At 50.9% G+C, this 17,554-nt stretch overlaps 1 protein-coding gene across 6 annotated transcripts; it reads right to left on the reverse strand.

Annotated features, from left to right (window-relative positions):
* Positions 1-483: 483 nt before the first annotated feature.
* heatr1 (HEAT repeat containing 1) lies at positions 484-17,354 on the reverse strand. Of its 6 annotated transcripts, none has more exons than XM_040014027.1 (46): positions 17,244-17,354; positions 16,356-16,398; positions 16,077-16,232; positions 15,774-15,990; positions 15,298-15,439; positions 15,106-15,207; positions 14,864-15,004; positions 14,576-14,787; positions 14,350-14,483; positions 14,196-14,277; positions 14,021-14,122; positions 13,737-13,854; positions 13,547-13,654; positions 13,284-13,382; positions 13,113-13,201; positions 12,839-13,035; positions 12,628-12,749; positions 12,272-12,469; positions 12,000-12,168; positions 11,772-11,920; positions 11,501-11,693; positions 10,717-10,889; positions 10,473-10,637; positions 9,959-10,198; positions 9,659-9,790; positions 9,433-9,536; positions 8,759-8,905; positions 8,250-8,410; positions 8,051-8,172; positions 5,924-6,052; positions 5,613-5,837; positions 5,389-5,518; positions 4,445-4,614; positions 4,320-4,372; positions 4,120-4,243; positions 3,842-3,982; positions 3,464-3,759; positions 3,230-3,380; positions 2,837-3,001; positions 2,304-2,438; positions 2,126-2,230; positions 1,883-2,039; positions 1,575-1,732; positions 1,300-1,458; positions 985-1,093; positions 484-665 (listed from the first exon to the last, which is right to left on the reverse strand). In XM_040014027.1, the coding sequence occupies exons 3-46, from the start codon at positions 16,216-16,218 to the stop codon at positions 577-579; spliced, it is 6,456 nt and encodes a 2,151-aa protein (XP_039869961.1). In that variant the 5' UTR covers positions 16,219-16,232; positions 16,356-16,398; positions 17,244-17,354; the 3' UTR covers positions 484-576. The 6 variants fall into 6 exon arrangements, with proteins under 6 accessions (XP_039869961.1, XP_039869963.1, XP_039869962.1 ...); XM_040014029.1 differs by having other exon boundaries at positions 548-665; positions 8,292-8,410; XM_040014028.1 differs by having other exon boundaries at positions 548-665; positions 8,271-8,410.
* Positions 17,355-17,554: the final 200 nt, after the last annotated feature.

Consider the following 17,554-nt stretch of genomic DNA (forward strand, 5'->3'; position numbering starts at 1 on the left):
TGAGTTTGTCACAATTCATGCATGACAGGGTTAAATGGTCAGAGAGCCACAGCGTTCACAGGAAAACTCTTTCTTTCCAGTGCGGTCTCCCCAAAACCAGCAGATCCAACCTTTATGATCCAGAATCGTCTGAGTGAGACGAGTGTCCTCAAGCCGGCCTTTAAACTTGACCCAGGAGTTTGAGCAGAAACGCTGCGTTTCCTTTTACCTCGCTTCACCGACACATCTGTAACACCTGGAAACCACAGAGCTGTGGACAAACATCTGGGACACTCGTGATTTTTAAAGCAGGTGGACACCTGTTGAAACATCATCACCATGGTAACCTTAAAGTGGTGTTACTGATGACGGCTGTCAGCTGTTTCATTCAGTTGGCATCAGCAGGCTTCCATAGATGCCGCTGCCCAGCAGGAATGATTTGCGATCAGTGTCCACGCGTGACTCATGTCACCTTCTTTAAACAGGTTCAGAGTAAATAAAAAGCAGATTTGACACAAATGTTTATTACTTCTTACATCAAAAACATCAGAATCAGAATATTTATGTTTGTGCTGAAGCTTCACACCAGTGTGCGTGTTAGAAGTAGCTCTGCAGCGGCTCTCCCAGGATGTTCTCCATCTCCTGGATCACCTTCTGGACCTGCAGCTCCACCTCTTCACACTCGTCTGCAAAACAAACGGCAGGTTTGAGCCTACGCCGTTACCTGGCCTCACATGTGGAGCGAAGCTCCACTGAAACACGAATGTGACATTTTACTGCATTCTGTTTGCATCTTATCGTCTCTGATGTCGTATTTTATCTGAACCTTTACTGATATTTCTCCATGATGGTGAAAATACGTTTCATCTGTCATGCTTTTATTCTGAAACATCTGGATCTAGAGGTTTTCTCTTGTCAGAGATGTGCTGCCCTCTTGTGACCGACAGCTACATTACATCTTAGAGCCAACAGTTAATATGAGCGGTGTCTGTGTGTGCGCCTCACCCTCCATGAGCTCAGCCAGGAAGGGAATGGTCTCCGGCAGCAGCACCATGTAGTTCTCCTTCAGTTTGGACGCCACCTCCATGAGCATCAGCAGAGAGGAGAAACGCACCTGTGGAGGAGGAGGAGGAGGAAGCTGCTGAGTCAATAACTAACACCAACACAGAGTCTAATTTAAAACTCTTTGTATTACCATTAATTAACTCTGCCTGGCTGAGATCAGACAGCGTCATAGAGCGAAGCTTGACCGACTTCTCTGCGCCTTCAAGGCGTCGCTCGGGGCTCAGGGGAGCCCGTCAGCTGTGCAGGTGGCCTTACCTTGGTGTCAGAGTGCCTGGTCTTCAGGAGGATCTGATAGTTGAGGGTCTTCCACTGCGAGTCGTCGGCCATCGCCACAGCAAACTGCCCGACGCAGGGCACCAGGTGCTGGGCGACGCGCTGCTGGTATCGCTGCTCGCCACCGACTCGATTCTCCAGCTGGACACAAACACAGAAACCATTCAAGTTCAATGTCACCAATGAAACCACGCCCAGCGGGTGGAGTCATGCAGTTTTGGACAAATATTACACCCTCTGAAGTGTCTGCACCTCACCTGGTCTACGAGCGGGCTCAGCAGGGCGTCGCCTCGCTCGCGGCTCAGGAAACGCTGCGAGTCGTACAGGAAGGTCTTGTGGAGGCAGTCGAGGACGTACTGCAGCAGCAGGCAGCTCTTCTCCTCGCCATCGTCCTCGGAGTCGAAGAGCAGCGACTCTGCAAGAAGCAAAAGCACCGTCAAGCTTGGACAGCCGGGAAACAGCTGCTTTACCAACCAACAGCTGTCTAAATATTAACATTTAGATAAATGTAACAATTTACAGTTAAAAATCAATAAAAAGAGAAAAGTTGTGGATGAGGTCAGACCTGTGCTGTTGGTTTGTGTCAGCAGGTCTGCGAATGGTTTCACCAGGTTTCCTGCGAACAGCACGAAGAGTCCTTTGAGGCGGTCGGCGATGCGGTCGGACAGCCGGTAGAAAGTCAGCAGACGATCTTTACGCTCTGATTTGCTCCAGTCGAAGAGCTGCGGGACAGACGCACAGACACACAGTTATCGCCACACGGCGGGAAACTGGGGCGGCGGCTGAATCCTAGGCACGGCGGCGTTACCTTGAAGAAGAGCGGCCTGAATGTGACCTCTGACAGCTTCATCACCATGGCGATCAGGCAGTCGATCACGCAGCCCTCGACCTGCGCCGTCTTCTCCAGATCGCCCTGAAGACAAAAGAGACGCGTGAGAAAGGTAAAGTAATCTAAGTACATTTACTCAATCACCAGCTGAGCGGACCTGGCAATGCTCGGAGCGGAAGTCGAGTGCGGTGAGGAAGAAGGTGGTGAGCTCTGATTGGTGGAAGCTGAGCTGGTCTTTCTCCATGTGAGCAATGTGCTCTTTCAGGATGCTCAGCAGTGCCCCCAGCTGACTCTGCGGGGAAATGACAACGAGACGTTAACAGCTGAAAACCATCGGGAACCTCAGAGCGGGATTCGACGCCGATGACCGTTTAGCGCCGATTTCTACTTTTAACGTTTTTTTCTGGCTTGAAGCACGAAAACATTAAATTACAGGATATTACTGCTGCTGTTTGATTTTAGACATTTAACAAAGCTCAGCGTGAGAATTTGGATTTTAAGTCCCTGATTCCACATTTCGGTGGATGTTTGATTTGTTCTCGTGGAGCCATTTTAAACGACTGACTCCAATAATGAGAGCAAGTGTCTTTAGATCATTCTGGAAAACTTTAAGCCAAGGCGCACACACAAACTTTGAACTTTACCGGCTTCAGTAGAAAACAGTAAACACACCTGAAGCTCGACTCTCACCTTCTTATCGACCACCATAGTGTTGTAGCACCTGCTAATGGTGGGCAGTAGGACCCTGGGGGGCAGTTTGGTGGCAAGGGTGCTCCTCAGGGAGGCGAGACGGATGGAGAGCTGGGCGGAGGAGGAGGAGGAGGAAGTCTCCATCAGCCGGGTCAGCCGACACACCTGCAAGAACGAAGAGGAACAACGAATAATAGAAACCCCCAGGTGAGCTGGGACCAATCAGCACGTCTCCTCAAAGCAGCAGCGACATCGAGCCGTACCATTTCAGATGAAAAAAAACGAGGCGCTAGGAAGAGCGCACAGCACGATCCAATCAAAGCACAGCTCCACCGCAATCCTTTATAACCTTTGTTTTGTTTTTCTGATGCAGTGCTCGCCGGGCGGCGTTACCTGTAAGGTGGCGTCGTGCAGGTATGGGCTGATGAAGTGTGGCAGCGTCTCTGCGACCCGCTGCAGGGCAGTGACGGCGCTCAGCAGGTAGATCTCGTTGGTCAGAAGCTCCTTCCTGTTTTGGAGCGCGTGCAGTATGGCTGGCATCAACCTGCGGAAACAAACACGCGTCAGCTGACTGGAGGGCGGCTTCCCCACCTTGTCGTGTGAGTGTGAAGGACGGGCATGACAGACCTGGGTAACTGCGGGATGGCGAGGGCCTTCAGTGTGCTGACCACCTCGGCGATGCAGAGCAGAGCGCTGCCCGTCACGTTCTTCTCCTCCTCTGCCGCCGCGACAAGCTCCACGGTTTGCAACAGCACGGGCACGAACGTCTCCTGGTGGTTGGACCCGAAACTGCGACAGAGCAGCTTGAGGCTGAAGAGCGCCGTCTGGCGGTTGATGGCCTGCTCCGCTCCGTCCACGACCTTCCTGTGATCTTTGCCCACAATGTTCAGCAGGTCGCCGATCAGCTGGAGGAGCACGGTAACCTGAGGGCAGACAGGAAGTTGATGTCATCGTTTCATACCCAAAACACGCTCTGCGGAGAACTCTGACATCACTTCCTGTTACCTGCTGTGCATCCCACTGTGTTCTGTGCTGCAGTTTGTTGTTGAGCAGGTCCATGGCCTTCCTCCTGACCGATGCCAGCTCGTTTCCCATCAGGCCCCTCATCACCGTGATGAAGGTGTCCGTGGGCAGCAGCGCGTTCACCTGGACAAAGGTGAGCAGGTTAGAGCGCCTCTGCAGGGCGGCTTTCACTCCAGCAGCAGAAGAAGAAACTGAGGTTAACGGTGGAGGACCTGCTGTTAATGTTAACGAGAAGAGTTTAAATAAAACTGGATTCAAACCTTGTCCAGGACGTCGTAGGCTTTATTCAGCAGAACTCGCCAGAACTTGGCGGTGGGTTTGTCGGCGTTCTCCTCCACACAGCGAGCGATGCTGTGGATGTAGCGCAGGATGTCCTCCAGCAGCCTGAAACACGAACATGACATCAGCTTCAACGCCACCAAACGCTCACATGACAACGTGACATCACAGCATCACTCACCTCTGCTGCAGTGGTTGTAGAGATACGTCTATGTCATCGTCGTTGTCCGCGACCTGAAACAAAATCAAACGTTTATCGTCGTCGCACTGAGCGCGCTCCTTACCGCCTGACCTTCAGTCGCCCACCTTCCCGATGAAGCTCGCCGAGCCGAGCAGCTGAGCCGCGAATGACACGGAGAGGAACTTGAAGTGTCGCAGCTCTTTGCCGCCGTGAGCATCCACGCTGAAGATCAGCTCCTCCACCTTTTCCTCCTCCTTCTTCGCTCCTCGCCGGGCGGCGGGCCGTTTCACTGGAGCTACACAAGACAAACACCCAGAAGTCCATCAGACTACGGAGGGCCAAACACGCCAAAACTCTATATATAGAATTAATGACTATATAGAGTCATTCATTCTAAATATCAAATATTTCTCCAATTTGGATTAACTCATGTACTTTCTACAAATTAGTTTATGTTTCAATTTAAATTCAATTTCCTAAAATTTAAATGAAAGAAATTCAAATTGTTATTTCTCTTTTACCATATTTACTTTTATATACATGTTTTCATAGCCATTGTTCTTTGTGGTAACATTTCTGTTTCCTTTCTTAATAATTTACCTGTTTCTTCAAGTCCAGTATTTTACTTTATTTATAGTTATTCATTTATATCATCCTCTCTTCTTAAATTTAAAATAAATGTCTAAAATTTGAGTCAGAAATAAAAGCAGCAAATATTTTAATTTACCTTGATGTTCATTATTTTAAACATTGTATTTTTAATCTATTACTTTAATGAAAGACAGATGATTGGCTCCTGGGAGTTTCATCTGTAACAGTAAAAATCTGCCAAATGAAACACTTGGAGCATATTGTGATAGTAAGGGATTCTCATTAATATTAATTAATTAAAATGTAAATGAAGTAAACTGATAGAAGAATCATAACATGAAATAATTCTGAAATGAGTCAGTTTCACATTTTAAAAATACGATTGTTATCACTTTTTTCTTTCGATTTGGCACTTACAGTCCTCCATACCAAAACATGATTATGTTATTGATGATGTAAAACTTTCATTTTGTTTTACCATCCTCTTTGTCGTCTGGCAGCTGCAGCAGGAAGTTCAGGATGTTGATGAGCGAGGTCAGCTGATCGCTGATGTCAAACTGACAGCACAGAGAAATCCAGAAGTCCACGTCTCGCTCCAGCGCCGCATCCTGCTCACGAAAACACAAAATAAACTACGTTAAACACGCAGAGACACGAAACGACACGCTAAGCTCCGCAGAAACAGAAGCAGGCGATTGTTACCTTCTCGCTGGTGGAGCCGGCGCTCTGTGTGGCGTGCAGCTTGAACAGGAGGAGCATTAGGACCCAGAGGAAACGGGCGGGACCCAGCGTGGTCACCAGCTGACACAGGATTGGCAGCCGCCGGTGCTCGGGCACGTGGGGGAGCGCGTCGGCAAACACGTGCATGATCTTCGTCACCACAGCCATCACGTGAGAGGCGGAACTTCCATCTGAAAGCTGCTGGGCCTGTTGGAGGAGGAGGAGCGAGGAAGAGTTATCGCCACGCCACTCGTGTAAAACGGGCATGTTTGTCGGCTTCGTCGCCGCCTCACCTGGATCAGAGCAGGTATGACCATCTGCACCGTCTTGTCGATGACTCTGAAGCTGTAGGCGTCGTCCAGCCGCATGATGCTGGCGCCCATGAAGGTGAAGATGGGCATGATGTTGTGGAGGACCTTCTCCTGCAGGAGGAACACGAACGCGTTTGTTTTCTTGCTCTTAAATAATTGTTTATTTTAATTCCCATATTTATTTATTATTGATTAATTTCTTTCCTTTAATTCTTCTCTTCTAAAACAAACCTGATACTAAACGTACCAAAAATCCAAATTACTGCTTTATTTCTTTTATTTGTATCAGTTGCTGTAACTGCATCACTAACTGCTTCTTGTGTTTCCTTCTTTGGGTTCATTAAATTATAATTAAAAGTAAAAATAAAAAACAATCGTCTAATATTTGTTTCAAATGTTGGCTACATTGATCCTCCATATCCATCAGGACATCAATATTTTTTCGTTTGTTTAAACCAGGGGTCGGCAACCCCGGCACGCGAAGGGTTAACTGATGGCACGACATAGCGGGACTGGCCATCAGGCAAATGACCGATGGTGATTTTTCGTTTTTATGGGCCGATGATTTTTTTTTTTTTTTTTTGCAACGGTATTAAAGGTGGTGGATTGTCCAGATGCTGGCAGATGTGTAAAAATAACTCAGTTGTTTGGTGGTGGCTGTGGCGGAACTTCCACAGAGGCCAGCAGGTGGATGAGGGGAAGGGGAGGCAGGAGGAGCAGAGACCCGAGGCGGTGAACTGAACTCCAGGTAAGAAGTTATGAGCTGCAGTCTGTCTGGGTCAGATATAAACCAAGTTTAGTTTATTTTCGTTGTGCTGACTTTTTACAGTCAGTTACAATAACTCGTACTGCTACTAGCTAGCATGACGGAGTTTCTATACAGCTGGGTGGTGCTATGATGTTACTGATGTTGAACTTTATTTTATTCATAAGGTTAGTTAGTAGCTGCCAACCGTGCCTCTTCTCCTCCCTCTCCTGTTTCTACTTCAATCATGAAACTGATCAATGATCAGCTGATCGTCTCTCTTGTTTGTTTATCGCCCACTTTGTGCCAGAAACAGGAAACCAGCGGATGTCGGGCTAAACAACAGCAGCATGTTTAAGCTTGATCAGCTGTTGTTAGAATTTATTTAATATTAATTTCCAGTATCAGCTGATGTTTGCTGGAGCCACAGCTGTAAAGCTGCTGGTCATGATGTCGGTTTGGATATGTGGTGAGAGGGAAACATGAAGATGATACCAGGAGATGTCCTTACTGGATCATCAGAGCTGAACAGGTGATGGAGAAACAGGTTTACCTTTTAGGTGACATGGATGAGTTGAAGTTATGAACTGTTTCTGAGAGACAAATAACACCAGGATCCTTTTCTAAGTAGCTGACAGCTGGTGACTGTGCAGGGGCGGGTCTAGCAAAGTGTTGCCGGGGGGGCAGGTAGGGCATTAACAGGGAGAGGGGGGCAGCTGGAACCCACAGCTGTGCGTGTTCATGGAGCTGCATGTTCACCTGCTGGACATCACTGCCTGACAAGTTTAACTCTTCAGAACATTGCAGAGGCCTTACTGACAGTGTTTGGCTCCACATGCCTGTGTGAGCAGGTTTTCTCTCACATGAGTCCTCAGGTAGCCTCTGAATGCTGGACACTGGGAGACCTGTGTCTCTGAGTGGGAGCCCAGAGATCACATTAACATGTGTGTTCATTTGCTGTTGTGGATAAAAAGTCTTTTTTTGTTTCAAAATAGCTGATAACTATTCGCTGACAGCTGCAAACATCTGTGAACAAATATGATCCTATAAAGTTGTTCTATACAGTGTGTAACTGTTCATATAGAGCGTTATTACATTTAATGCTAATGCATCATACGGCACACTGGCTTCTGAGGAACGTTTAGATGCACTCATCATCAGAAAGGTTGCCGACCCCTGATTTAAACAAACACTTCTGCCGCCATGATGTCATCACAGACGTGCAGAGGAGCTTCAGTCTCAGGGGGCGGGACTTAGACCGCTCTTTGTATCAGTGACATAAAACTCTCTCAGCTGCAAACAGAGACGGAGGAGGAAGAGCGAAGGTGGTGGTGGACAGACAGAAGAGGAGGTGGAGCTCTCACGGGGAAGATGGCGGCAGCGGTGCCCAGCAGCAGCAGGGCGTGGTGGTGAGTCTGCGGCACGTCGGACGTTCGGATGCACTGAACCACGAGCTCCACGCTGAACTTGTCTTCATCCAGGACGTCTGCACAGAGCGAGGAGAGCGCAGTGAGGCAACAAACACACACACACACACCTTCATCATCCTCCTCTGACACCCACCGGCAGCCACAGCTCCTCCACCGGCAGCCACAGCTCCTCCACCGGCAGCCACAGCTCCTCCACCGGCAGCCAGTTTGTGGCAGATGTTGAGCAGGCAGCTGAGCAGCAGCTGCTTGGTGTACTCCGTGTTGGCGTTCTCATCGGAGCACGGCTCCATGCTCCTGACGACAGACGGAGTTATTATTACTCAAGTGTTTGTTTTTCTTTTGTTACTTCAGTTGCATTTCCATGTTTGAAATAAAATTCTATCGATCTTTCATCTTTTTGTTACTCCTGTCTTAAATAAACAAACAGAAGAAGAAAAAACTCCAGAAGCTCCACTTTCAGATTGGACCTCTCTGCAGCCCGGAGTCAAAATCCTGCTTCCACTTCCACACGACTCCAAACATGGATCAAATCCACACGAAGTCCTAATGAGGACTTTTACTACAGCCTTCATTCTTCTTTCAGTTTAGATGAAATGATAAAACATGAGAAACTGTAGGATGTGGCGTTTCCTGTCATGTTACCTGGCGAGCAGCGAGAACAGAACCGGCACCAACACCTGGGCTCTCTTCACTTTCTTCTTGTGCTGCAGCAGCTCCAGGATCAGAGTGACTCTCCGCCACGACACAGCGCCCCCCTCTGGAGCCGCACCGCTGCTCTCCTGAGGTTTCCTGAACACACGCAGCGGTTCACACCGATCACTCATCGTGGACGCGCCACGCTTTCAGACTCTCAGGCTGCTTCTGGAAAATTGTGGCTCAACTAAAAGCTGAAATGTTCTAGATTGTCGGGATTCGTCCTGAAACTATCAGAAGGAAATCAGACCTGTTACAGGGTGAAAGTGCAGATCGGGGCCTGCAGGCTGCACGGGCGGTAAACAGCTGACGTCAGCCGGTTTAACTCATTTCTATCAACTTCAGTTCAATAATTACATCATTAAAATAGAAGGACGAGAAACGAGACAACAGCGCCACCATCAGAGTGAACCCTGAACTACAACATTGTTTTCAAGCAGATCGTCATCAAAATCAGTAAATAAACACAGGAGCAAATGATTCATCTTCGTGTCGCGTTGCACAGAATGATCCGCCTACAATTATTAATTTGATTCGTTGTTTTCAGCTGCAGAAATCCGTGTTTGTCTGAAGGGAAACTGGTCCGATCGCGTGACCTCAGGAACGCTTCAGGGCGCAAATACCTCTGCGACAGTCGGCTCCGCCGGGTCTGCTGCACCGTCACGCCGACTTTGGGTTTTTCTGGAGGAGCGAGCTCATTGGCCAGCAGCTGACAGTCAACGACGACCTGAGGCGAACGCAAAGGTCAAACGTTCAGCGATTCATCCCCAAACAAACGACCGTTTCACTATCAGCCATTTTTCTTCTTTCACGAGAAAGAAAAATGTTGAGCAGACGATCTCGGCTCACCGCTTTGAAGACGCTGCTGATGGTGTTGGCCACCGCCGGACTCCTGCTCTCCACCAGCAGGTCAAACATGGCCGACAGCAGCTTCTGCTGCACCGCCTCGTCCGCGAGGGCGGAGAAGAAGGGCTTTGTGATCTGCAGGAACACGCAGAGACGTCTGAACACGTTAAATCATCACCCGTCACTCAGACTTTAATCTGGGTTTGAAGTAAAGACTGAATAAAAGATGGACAGCATCACTGTGAGCGTGCACTCGGGTAGGGTTAGTCCCCGTCCCCCGACTGGTGGATTTGCCCTCCTGACCTGCTCCAGAGCGATGATCTGGCAGCTCGGGATGCCAGCGTGCTGCTGCGTGGAGGTCTTCAGAGCTCTGATGAACAGGTCCAGGCAGCTCTGGTCTTTGGCCAGCAGGGGCGCCGACGCCTCGTTGTACTTCCCCAGGACGAGCTGCAGGAGCTGCGCCTCGGCCTGCAGCAGGGCGGGCGTGTCGGGGCCGGTCTCCAGGAGGCGATCGAGGACAGGAAGCAGGCTGGAGAGCTCTGACTGAGAGGAGGAGGAGGACGAGGAGGAGGTCAAAGGAGACACAAAGCATGGCTCTTTAGACGAGGACGACATGATCAGACTGAGGTTAGATAACAGCACCAACAATGCTTCTCTCTGCCTGTGCGTCACGGCGCTCACGATAACGCCGCCATCAAACACGACGCACCAGGAAATGGAAACCGTTCAGCTTCAAAGATCGCTAATCTGAGTCCGGCTCTAAAACAAAGATGTCAGCGGTGAATCCTCCGTTTCAGACGCGGTCCCGCCCACTCACCTGCCCGTTGACCTCGCTCAGCGCTCTCAGCAGGGCGGTGGCGATGTACGACGGGCAGCTCGGAGTCTGAATGCTCCTCACCAGCAGCTGCATCGCCGCCGCCAGCTTCTTCTGCTGCGGCTTCGCTTTACTGGATGATGACTCATCGTGCAGCACGCCGAGAACCTGCGGGCAAAACAGGAAATCAGAACAACAAATACAGGAAGTCCAGATTTAAACCAATCAGCTGTTTTAGAGTCCTCACCGTGCTGAGGTAGGACGGGTCGGCGGCGATCTCCTCTGATGTCGACAGGAGCTTCTCTGTGATTGGCTGGAAGGGGGACGTGTTGGCTGCCGATAGGCTCTGCAGGACGCTGAGCGCCGCCCTCCGGACCTCCCGAACAGGAGACATGAGACAGCAGAGCAGAGACGGGACGACTGAGGGACACACACAGACGCGCACACAGACACACACACACACGCACAGACACACACACACACACACGCACAGACACACAGACACACACACACGCACAGACACACACACACAGACACACGCACAGACGCGCACACACACAGACACACACACACACACACACACACGCACAGACACACACACACACACACAGACACACACACGCAGACAGACACACACGCACAGACACGCACACGCGCACACAGACACGCACAGACACGCACACAGACACGCACACGCAGACACACACACACACACACACACGCACACACACACACACGCACACACACAGACACACACACACACACACACACACACACACACAGACACACACACACACAGACACACACACACACAGACACAGACACACACACGCACACACACAGACACAGACACACACAGACACACACAGACACACACGCAGGTGTTTTAATAACCTCGTACGTCATCAGCGCGTCTTCCAAACTTCGGACGTTTCATGAATGTGAAACGTTAGTTTGAGGTTTGTTTACCTGAAACGACCTTTTTAAAAGATTTGTTACATTTTTGTTTTTTCTATTTTTGTAAATCTCACCTGGTGAGTTGGCGGCCGCCAGCTCCTTCAGCTTGGAGGCGGGTTGGGTGCTCAGCAGAGCTCCGCCCATGTACAGCGCCCGTGTCTGCAGGACGGCGCCCACCTTCGCATCCAGCTGGTCTCCATGGTTACTGGTGTATCCCCACAGCATGCATAGGAACCTGAAGAGCACGCTCGGTTCGCGCAGGTGGACCTGAGGTGACGGTTTCTCAGGTTAGCGGCTCGCTCCATCACGCTGAAACATGTCTGCTCACAGGAAATGATGTCATACCTGGACGAGCAGCTTCATCAGCTCTCTGAAGCTGTCAGCCGCTGCTCCCTCGGCGGCGCCGCTCATGATTATGCTGAACAGGCGGCAGATCAGACCCAGGTAACAGCAGGTGTTTGTGTCGAGCTTCTCTGGGTTCCACCACGCCGCCCCTGGAAGACAATCATGTGACCAGTCAGCTGACCGGTTCCCTCTTCTACCTCAGCTCTCGCCTGCTCTGGGAGATTTTACCTTTGAAGGAGGCGTCGTGACACTTCAGGCAGGAAATGAAGTCTCGGAGCAGAGCGACGAGGACGAAGCCGTACTCTGCGTCCGGCTGCTGTCCCTGAGCACACCTGCTTAGGTAGAGCGCCGCCGCCTCAGAGAAGGAGGTAGGCACGGAGACGGGACGCTCAGCTTCCTGTTCAGAACCAACACCATCCATCAAAACACGTCGCCGACGATACTCAGTGCAAGCGGGCTCTGTTTAACTTTGTGTTTTTGGATGTTAAAGGCCGACCGACCTGTGACGCGTCGCTCCTCACGACCTCCAGCAGGGGGCGCTCCAGGAGCGCGTAGACCCTCTGAGCGGTGAGCAGGTGCTGCGTCTCGCTCAGCTCGCCCAGACCAAGCAGCAGCGTCCGGGTCAGCACCAGGAACGCCGCGCGTTCCCTGAGGCTGGAGCGTCGCTGCTGCTCCACCAGCACGGCGAGGTTCTCCAGCTGAGCGCGACACACACGGAAACCATCAGCTGACAGACTCAAAACAGATCAGTCCGCTGCTGAAAGTAGTCCCAACAGCACGGCTGCCTCGTGACTCAGACACGTTCATGCTTGAAAACGTTCACGTGAGCGACACGAGGAAAGGCGTCTGCACTCACCGCGTCGCGCCTGGAGAAGTGCTCCATGTTCGCCAGGTTCTTTGTCAGCGTGGAGACCAGCCGCTCGTTGGCCACACCCACGAAGTCGGGCTCAACGCTTCTCTTCGTCACGTCATCGAGCTCTGTGTGATGCAAAAAGTTTCAGACACTGACGAAATGATGGACAGCACTGCTTTTATTGTGAAAGCACCACAGGAAATGGGTCTGTTACCTGGGGCCCAATTCAGGGTGAGCGGGTGTTTGGCAAGGAGGGGGGACCGGGCGATGCGGCGGGTGAGGTCGAGCTGGGTCGAGGTGACGACCAGGAACGGCAGCAGCCTCCAGCCCGTCCTTGTCACCAGCTCGCCGTCCCCCTTTCCCAGCCGCGGGTCGGACAGTAAACGCACCGCCTCTGTCAGCACGGGAACCCTGGAGGAAGGAGTCTCAGATTTACAGGAGGTTCATGAAGGCATCATTAACAGCAGGGAAAATAAGCTTTCACTGACCATCGCTCAGACTCCGGCAGATCGGCTCTGTGCAGCAGAGACAGCAGACACGAGACGGCGTCCTCGCGGTCCACAACGTCAAACACCACCTGAAACACAACGAAAACCGCCATTAACCATAACGCCATCAAGCAGAACGCCATCAGACCCGTTAACCATCGTCTCACTGACCTCCAGGACTTGGAGAGCAGCGGCTACGACCTCCGGCGATTCGTCCTTCAAACGCTCCGTGACGGCGTCTTTCAGGAAGTCGTCATCCAGACTCTGCTGCTGCTCAGAGGAAACACGACCCTTAATATGTGTGGTTAAAAATGTCAGCCCGCTCAGGACCCGGAGCAGAGCCCTGAGGCGCCCCAAAGCTACACAATCACCTGCCTCAGAGGTCAAAGTTCACCTGAATGAAACAGACACAGAGGATTAAACAGGAAGTCTACCTGTCCAGCGGCGATGACGTCCTTCAGGCGCTCCACGGCCGAGACTCTGACCGATGGCTGAGGGTGTTTCAGGCTGAGCAGCAGCGACGTGTCCGAGTCGCCTAAAATCTGCCGACGCAGAAGGAAGACCGTGAGCTCAGAGAGACGAAGACGCCACAGTTCACCTGAGCGACGCCGTTTTGTAGCTCACCTGATGTTTCCCGCTGCTCAGCGACAAAGACAGAAACCGGTGGAAGAGCCGTTTCTGCGCCGTGCTGCCGATGTCGGTCACATGACCTGCGAGGACGCCGTCCAGAGCTGCACAGTACCTGATGGAGGACAAAACTTAAACGCGGCTCCGCCCTTTGTATCCCAGAACAGCTGCGGCCGGCGGCCATGTTTTCACTGCTGTTTGCGTGCAGACTCGTTTACCTGAACACGGTTCTGCGACACCTGTGCTGAACCAGGAACTATATAATATTTACTCGTACGTACTTGGACTCGAACAGGCGCACCAGAGGCAGCAGGCGCTGGTCGAGGGCCGACAGCTCTACAGGTGAGCGCTCGCTCTGACTCAGATACTCGTCCAGCAGCAACCTACGGGACAAACGGCAGCAGTGAGAAGACGTGTCGCGTGATTGGCTGCGTGGTCGGCTGAGAGGAGGTTTACCGGGCCGCGGTGTGGTCCAGGTCTTTGGTCAGCAGGACGGACTCCAGGATGGACTCCAGCACTGCGAGCCGGTCCGTCTCACCTGTGACACAAACTCAGGTCAACTCCACCTGCGGCGCTGTAAAGCATTAGACGTACATGCAGCAGGCCTCACCTGAGCTGCTGATGAACACGCTTTGGACCAGGTGAGGCAGCAGGTAGCGGAGCAGAGGGCTGACGTCGTGAACCGCCGCCATGACCTGCAGCGTCGGCACCAGCGCCGCCATCGAGCAGAGACGGCCGGCGGCTCTGATCACACGAGAAGGAACAGACAGGTGAGAGGATGCCACGCCTGGACAGAGCGTGCCCGAAACATCACGACCAGGCGGCGTCTGTCCTACCTGGGCCCCACGGCACCCTCCTTCTGGTTCTGCAGCAGCACGATGAGGCAGCCCACGCCCTCCTTGGCGAGGACGGGCTCTTTGATCAGAGACTTGCTGATGTGCACGGCGAGGCTGTCCACCAGACTCGCCTCCATCACCACGTTCACCGCCAGCTGGCACACAATCATGTAGGTGGCGGCTTTATAGTCCGCAAGCGACGACTTCAGACCCTGAGGAGGCAACGACACGTGCGAGGTTAAATCTCACGTCACCTGTCGGGGTCATGTGAATAATGGCGCACGTTACCGTCTGCACGTATGGCAGCAGCTTGGAGATGATGGTGTTGGACACTCTGTCCACGGCGTCCAGGGCGGGGACGATGGTGGAGGCGTAAAAAGAGAAGATGACTCTGAGCTGGGAGCAACTTCCCGAATGTCCGGAATACGCCTGCAGAGGAGAAGGAGAGCAGTGAATGCAGGTAACTGTGCAGGCGTCCCGAGAGCCTCGCCGCGACGTCGACAGGTAACAGGAGGGGTCAGGGAGGTCACCTCGATGGACCGGGTCACCAGGCTGCAGATGAAGTCCATGAAGCTCAGGTCAGTGTAGCAGTGAGCGATGAGAGTTCCTCTGGATAACGGCACGCCGGGTTTCTGAACAAACAACGACAAACAAAACGATTTCACGTCACTCTGATCAGCAGACGGACCTCACGGGCGCTCCAGCTCAGGCGAGTCACCCACCTGCAGGCCGCGCAGCCAGTTCCAGCGACTCGTGGCGTCGCTGATCTTCAGGAGCTGCAGGACTCTGACGAACACGTTGGTGTCGTGATACGGCAGCGCGCAGGCGAGCAGGCTGTCGGCATTGTACAGCTGGATGTGGAAGCTGAACACGGGAAAACACGGAGTCATCACGCGAGTATAAAACAGGAAACAGAGTGTGAAGGAGAGCTTCTGTGCACATTTAAGGTTCATCTAGTTAAACATCTGTTTGACTAATTAAATACGAAAAATAATCGTCAGCATTGCTATAAATGTGTTAATGAGGCGTCAGCGCCTTAAAGCTGCCGTTTCCTGAAGGACTGTTTGCTCCAGTGAAATCTTAAATCAGAGGTTTTCTGAATGGAGTTTGGTTTGTTTTTCATTTATCTAATGAGTCACTGTTCAAACACAAAGTGTCATTTTCTGTATAACTGAGCTGCGACGCCTCAGCGGCTTACCGGTGAACAAGCCACTCGATGCACTTGTGAGCCGGTTTGAGAAGGAAGTATGGGCAGAGGCGGGTGAGGAAGAGCGAGATGCCGGCGTCCAGCTTCTTGTTGACCTCCTTGGATTGGATGCTGCGCTCCAGGGTCGTCGAGGCGGGACTGAACAGGGTGCTCTGAAACTCCAGGAATGCCGGCTCGATTCCCAGTAGCTCCTCCAGCCCGGTGCATCCTGCACGAGGAAGAGGATAGACAGGATGAAGGTCAGGGAGGAAACGGGCTGGAACAGGAGAAGAGGAAGAGGAGGGCGGGACTCACCGAGGGCGTAGAAGGTGCTCCTGTCCATGGACGCTGCCTCTTTGGGGTCAAAGAGGAGTGAGGCGACCTCACTGCGGGTCAGCAGGTTGGCATCGCTCTGAGGCAGCGCCAGCCTCTTCAGCTGGTGAGCTAACGACGTCATGATGTACGATTAATCTGACAGAGACACAAAAACAGCCAGATTCTGATGTCAGTCTGAGGCCTCTGCACAAAACTTTATTTAAACAGCAGGAAAACAGACAGTTACATGAATCTTTAATAAAAAATAATCAACATCACCTCCTTTTTCTCCGTGTTTGTCTTAAAGGGGGAAACCTTAAATCTGCAGATTTTTAAAGGGAGTTTGGAATGTAATTACACAGAAGATGAAAAAGGTTCACACACAAACACAGAAACAGCAGGTTTGAAATTTACATGTTGGATCAATATTACGGTACACGTGATTAGCAGAAATAGCATATTGAACAGCAGCTGTGCAAAGACAACTATTAAAACCAAACAACTGAATAATAACTTTTTTCCTCACGAATTTCAGAGTGACTGAAGAAGTGAAAGTTAAGCTCACTTTTACACAGGGCTACATTGTCTTTTAAACAAAAAATCTTAAATCTAAAGTATTTTTAAGGGACAGATGAGCCCGTTAATAATCAGGGAAACGTGGTTCCTCTGCAGCTGCGCGTTAATAACAAAGTTTCTACACCATTTAACTCTTCAACATCAAAGCCACAAAAACTCCGGAATTATTTATTTAAAAGCCAGAAAATCATATTTAAGTTGTTTGCTGACAAACTAGATCACAGCCGAGTTTAAAGCCAGATTGCCTTCTGTTAAAATACAGATTTTAATGAAACGTTTACATGGGTGGGCGCGTCCTGACATGAGCGGAAACGTTAAATCTGCCGTTTTCTGAATGACATTCTGCATGTACAATAACTCGAGACTTAAACGTTACCTCGCTTTCTGAGCACTCTTTTCGCTCAACGATCCAGATTACATGCAGCTCATAGAGTTTAGACTTATTCCGCCCGCACTAACACGCGGCGCTTTTATCGGGTCACAGATTAACTCGCTGTGACCGGAAATACGCGTCAAATCCAAAAAGCCTCAAAGGCTCTCCAACACTTTCAAACGTTTTAACATTTCACCGAAAAAACACAAAACTCAAACCTGAGTCCTCAAACAGCACCGACACACGTGCGTACGGTGCTCGACGTGACCGGGATCCTTCTACATCCGGTTCACTCCGGATGTTTTCCTTTTCCCCCCCCCCAAGCTTTGATGACGACGCGAGATGATTCACCCCATCTACTTCCGTAAACTTGTTTTTAACAATCCGAAGAAAAACGCTTTAAAATCAACTTCAAATATATTACGTTAAAATAAATAAAACTGAATCAATTTACATGGAAATTTATAAAAAGTAAAAAAAAAAAAAACTTGAACGAAAATCAGAGAAAAGTAAAATGATTCTATGATCA

Source organism: Simochromis diagramma, unplaced genomic scaffold (genome assembly GCF_900408965.1).
Source record: "Simochromis diagramma unplaced genomic scaffold, fSimDia1.1 OVJJ01000669.1, whole genome shotgun sequence".
In the NCBI taxonomy this organism is placed as follows: Eukaryota; Metazoa; Chordata; class Actinopteri; order Cichliformes; family Cichlidae; genus Simochromis; species Simochromis diagramma.

Excerpts from the sequence above, each read along its gene's own strand:
- heatr1 (XM_040014027.1), bottom strand. The coding sequence starts at position 16,218 with ATGACGTCGTTAGCTCACCAGCTGAAGAGGCTGGCGCTGCCTCAGAGC. Across the intron at positions 13,036-13,112 it reads CTGCCGGAGTCTGAGCGATG|GGTTCCCGTGCTGACAGAGG; the intron begins GTCAGTGAAAGC and ends TCCTTCCTCCAG. Across the intron at positions 1,094-1,299 it reads CCAGGCACTCTGACACCAAG|GTGCGTTTCTCCTCTCTGCT; the intron begins GTAAGGCCACCT and ends CCTCCTCCACAG.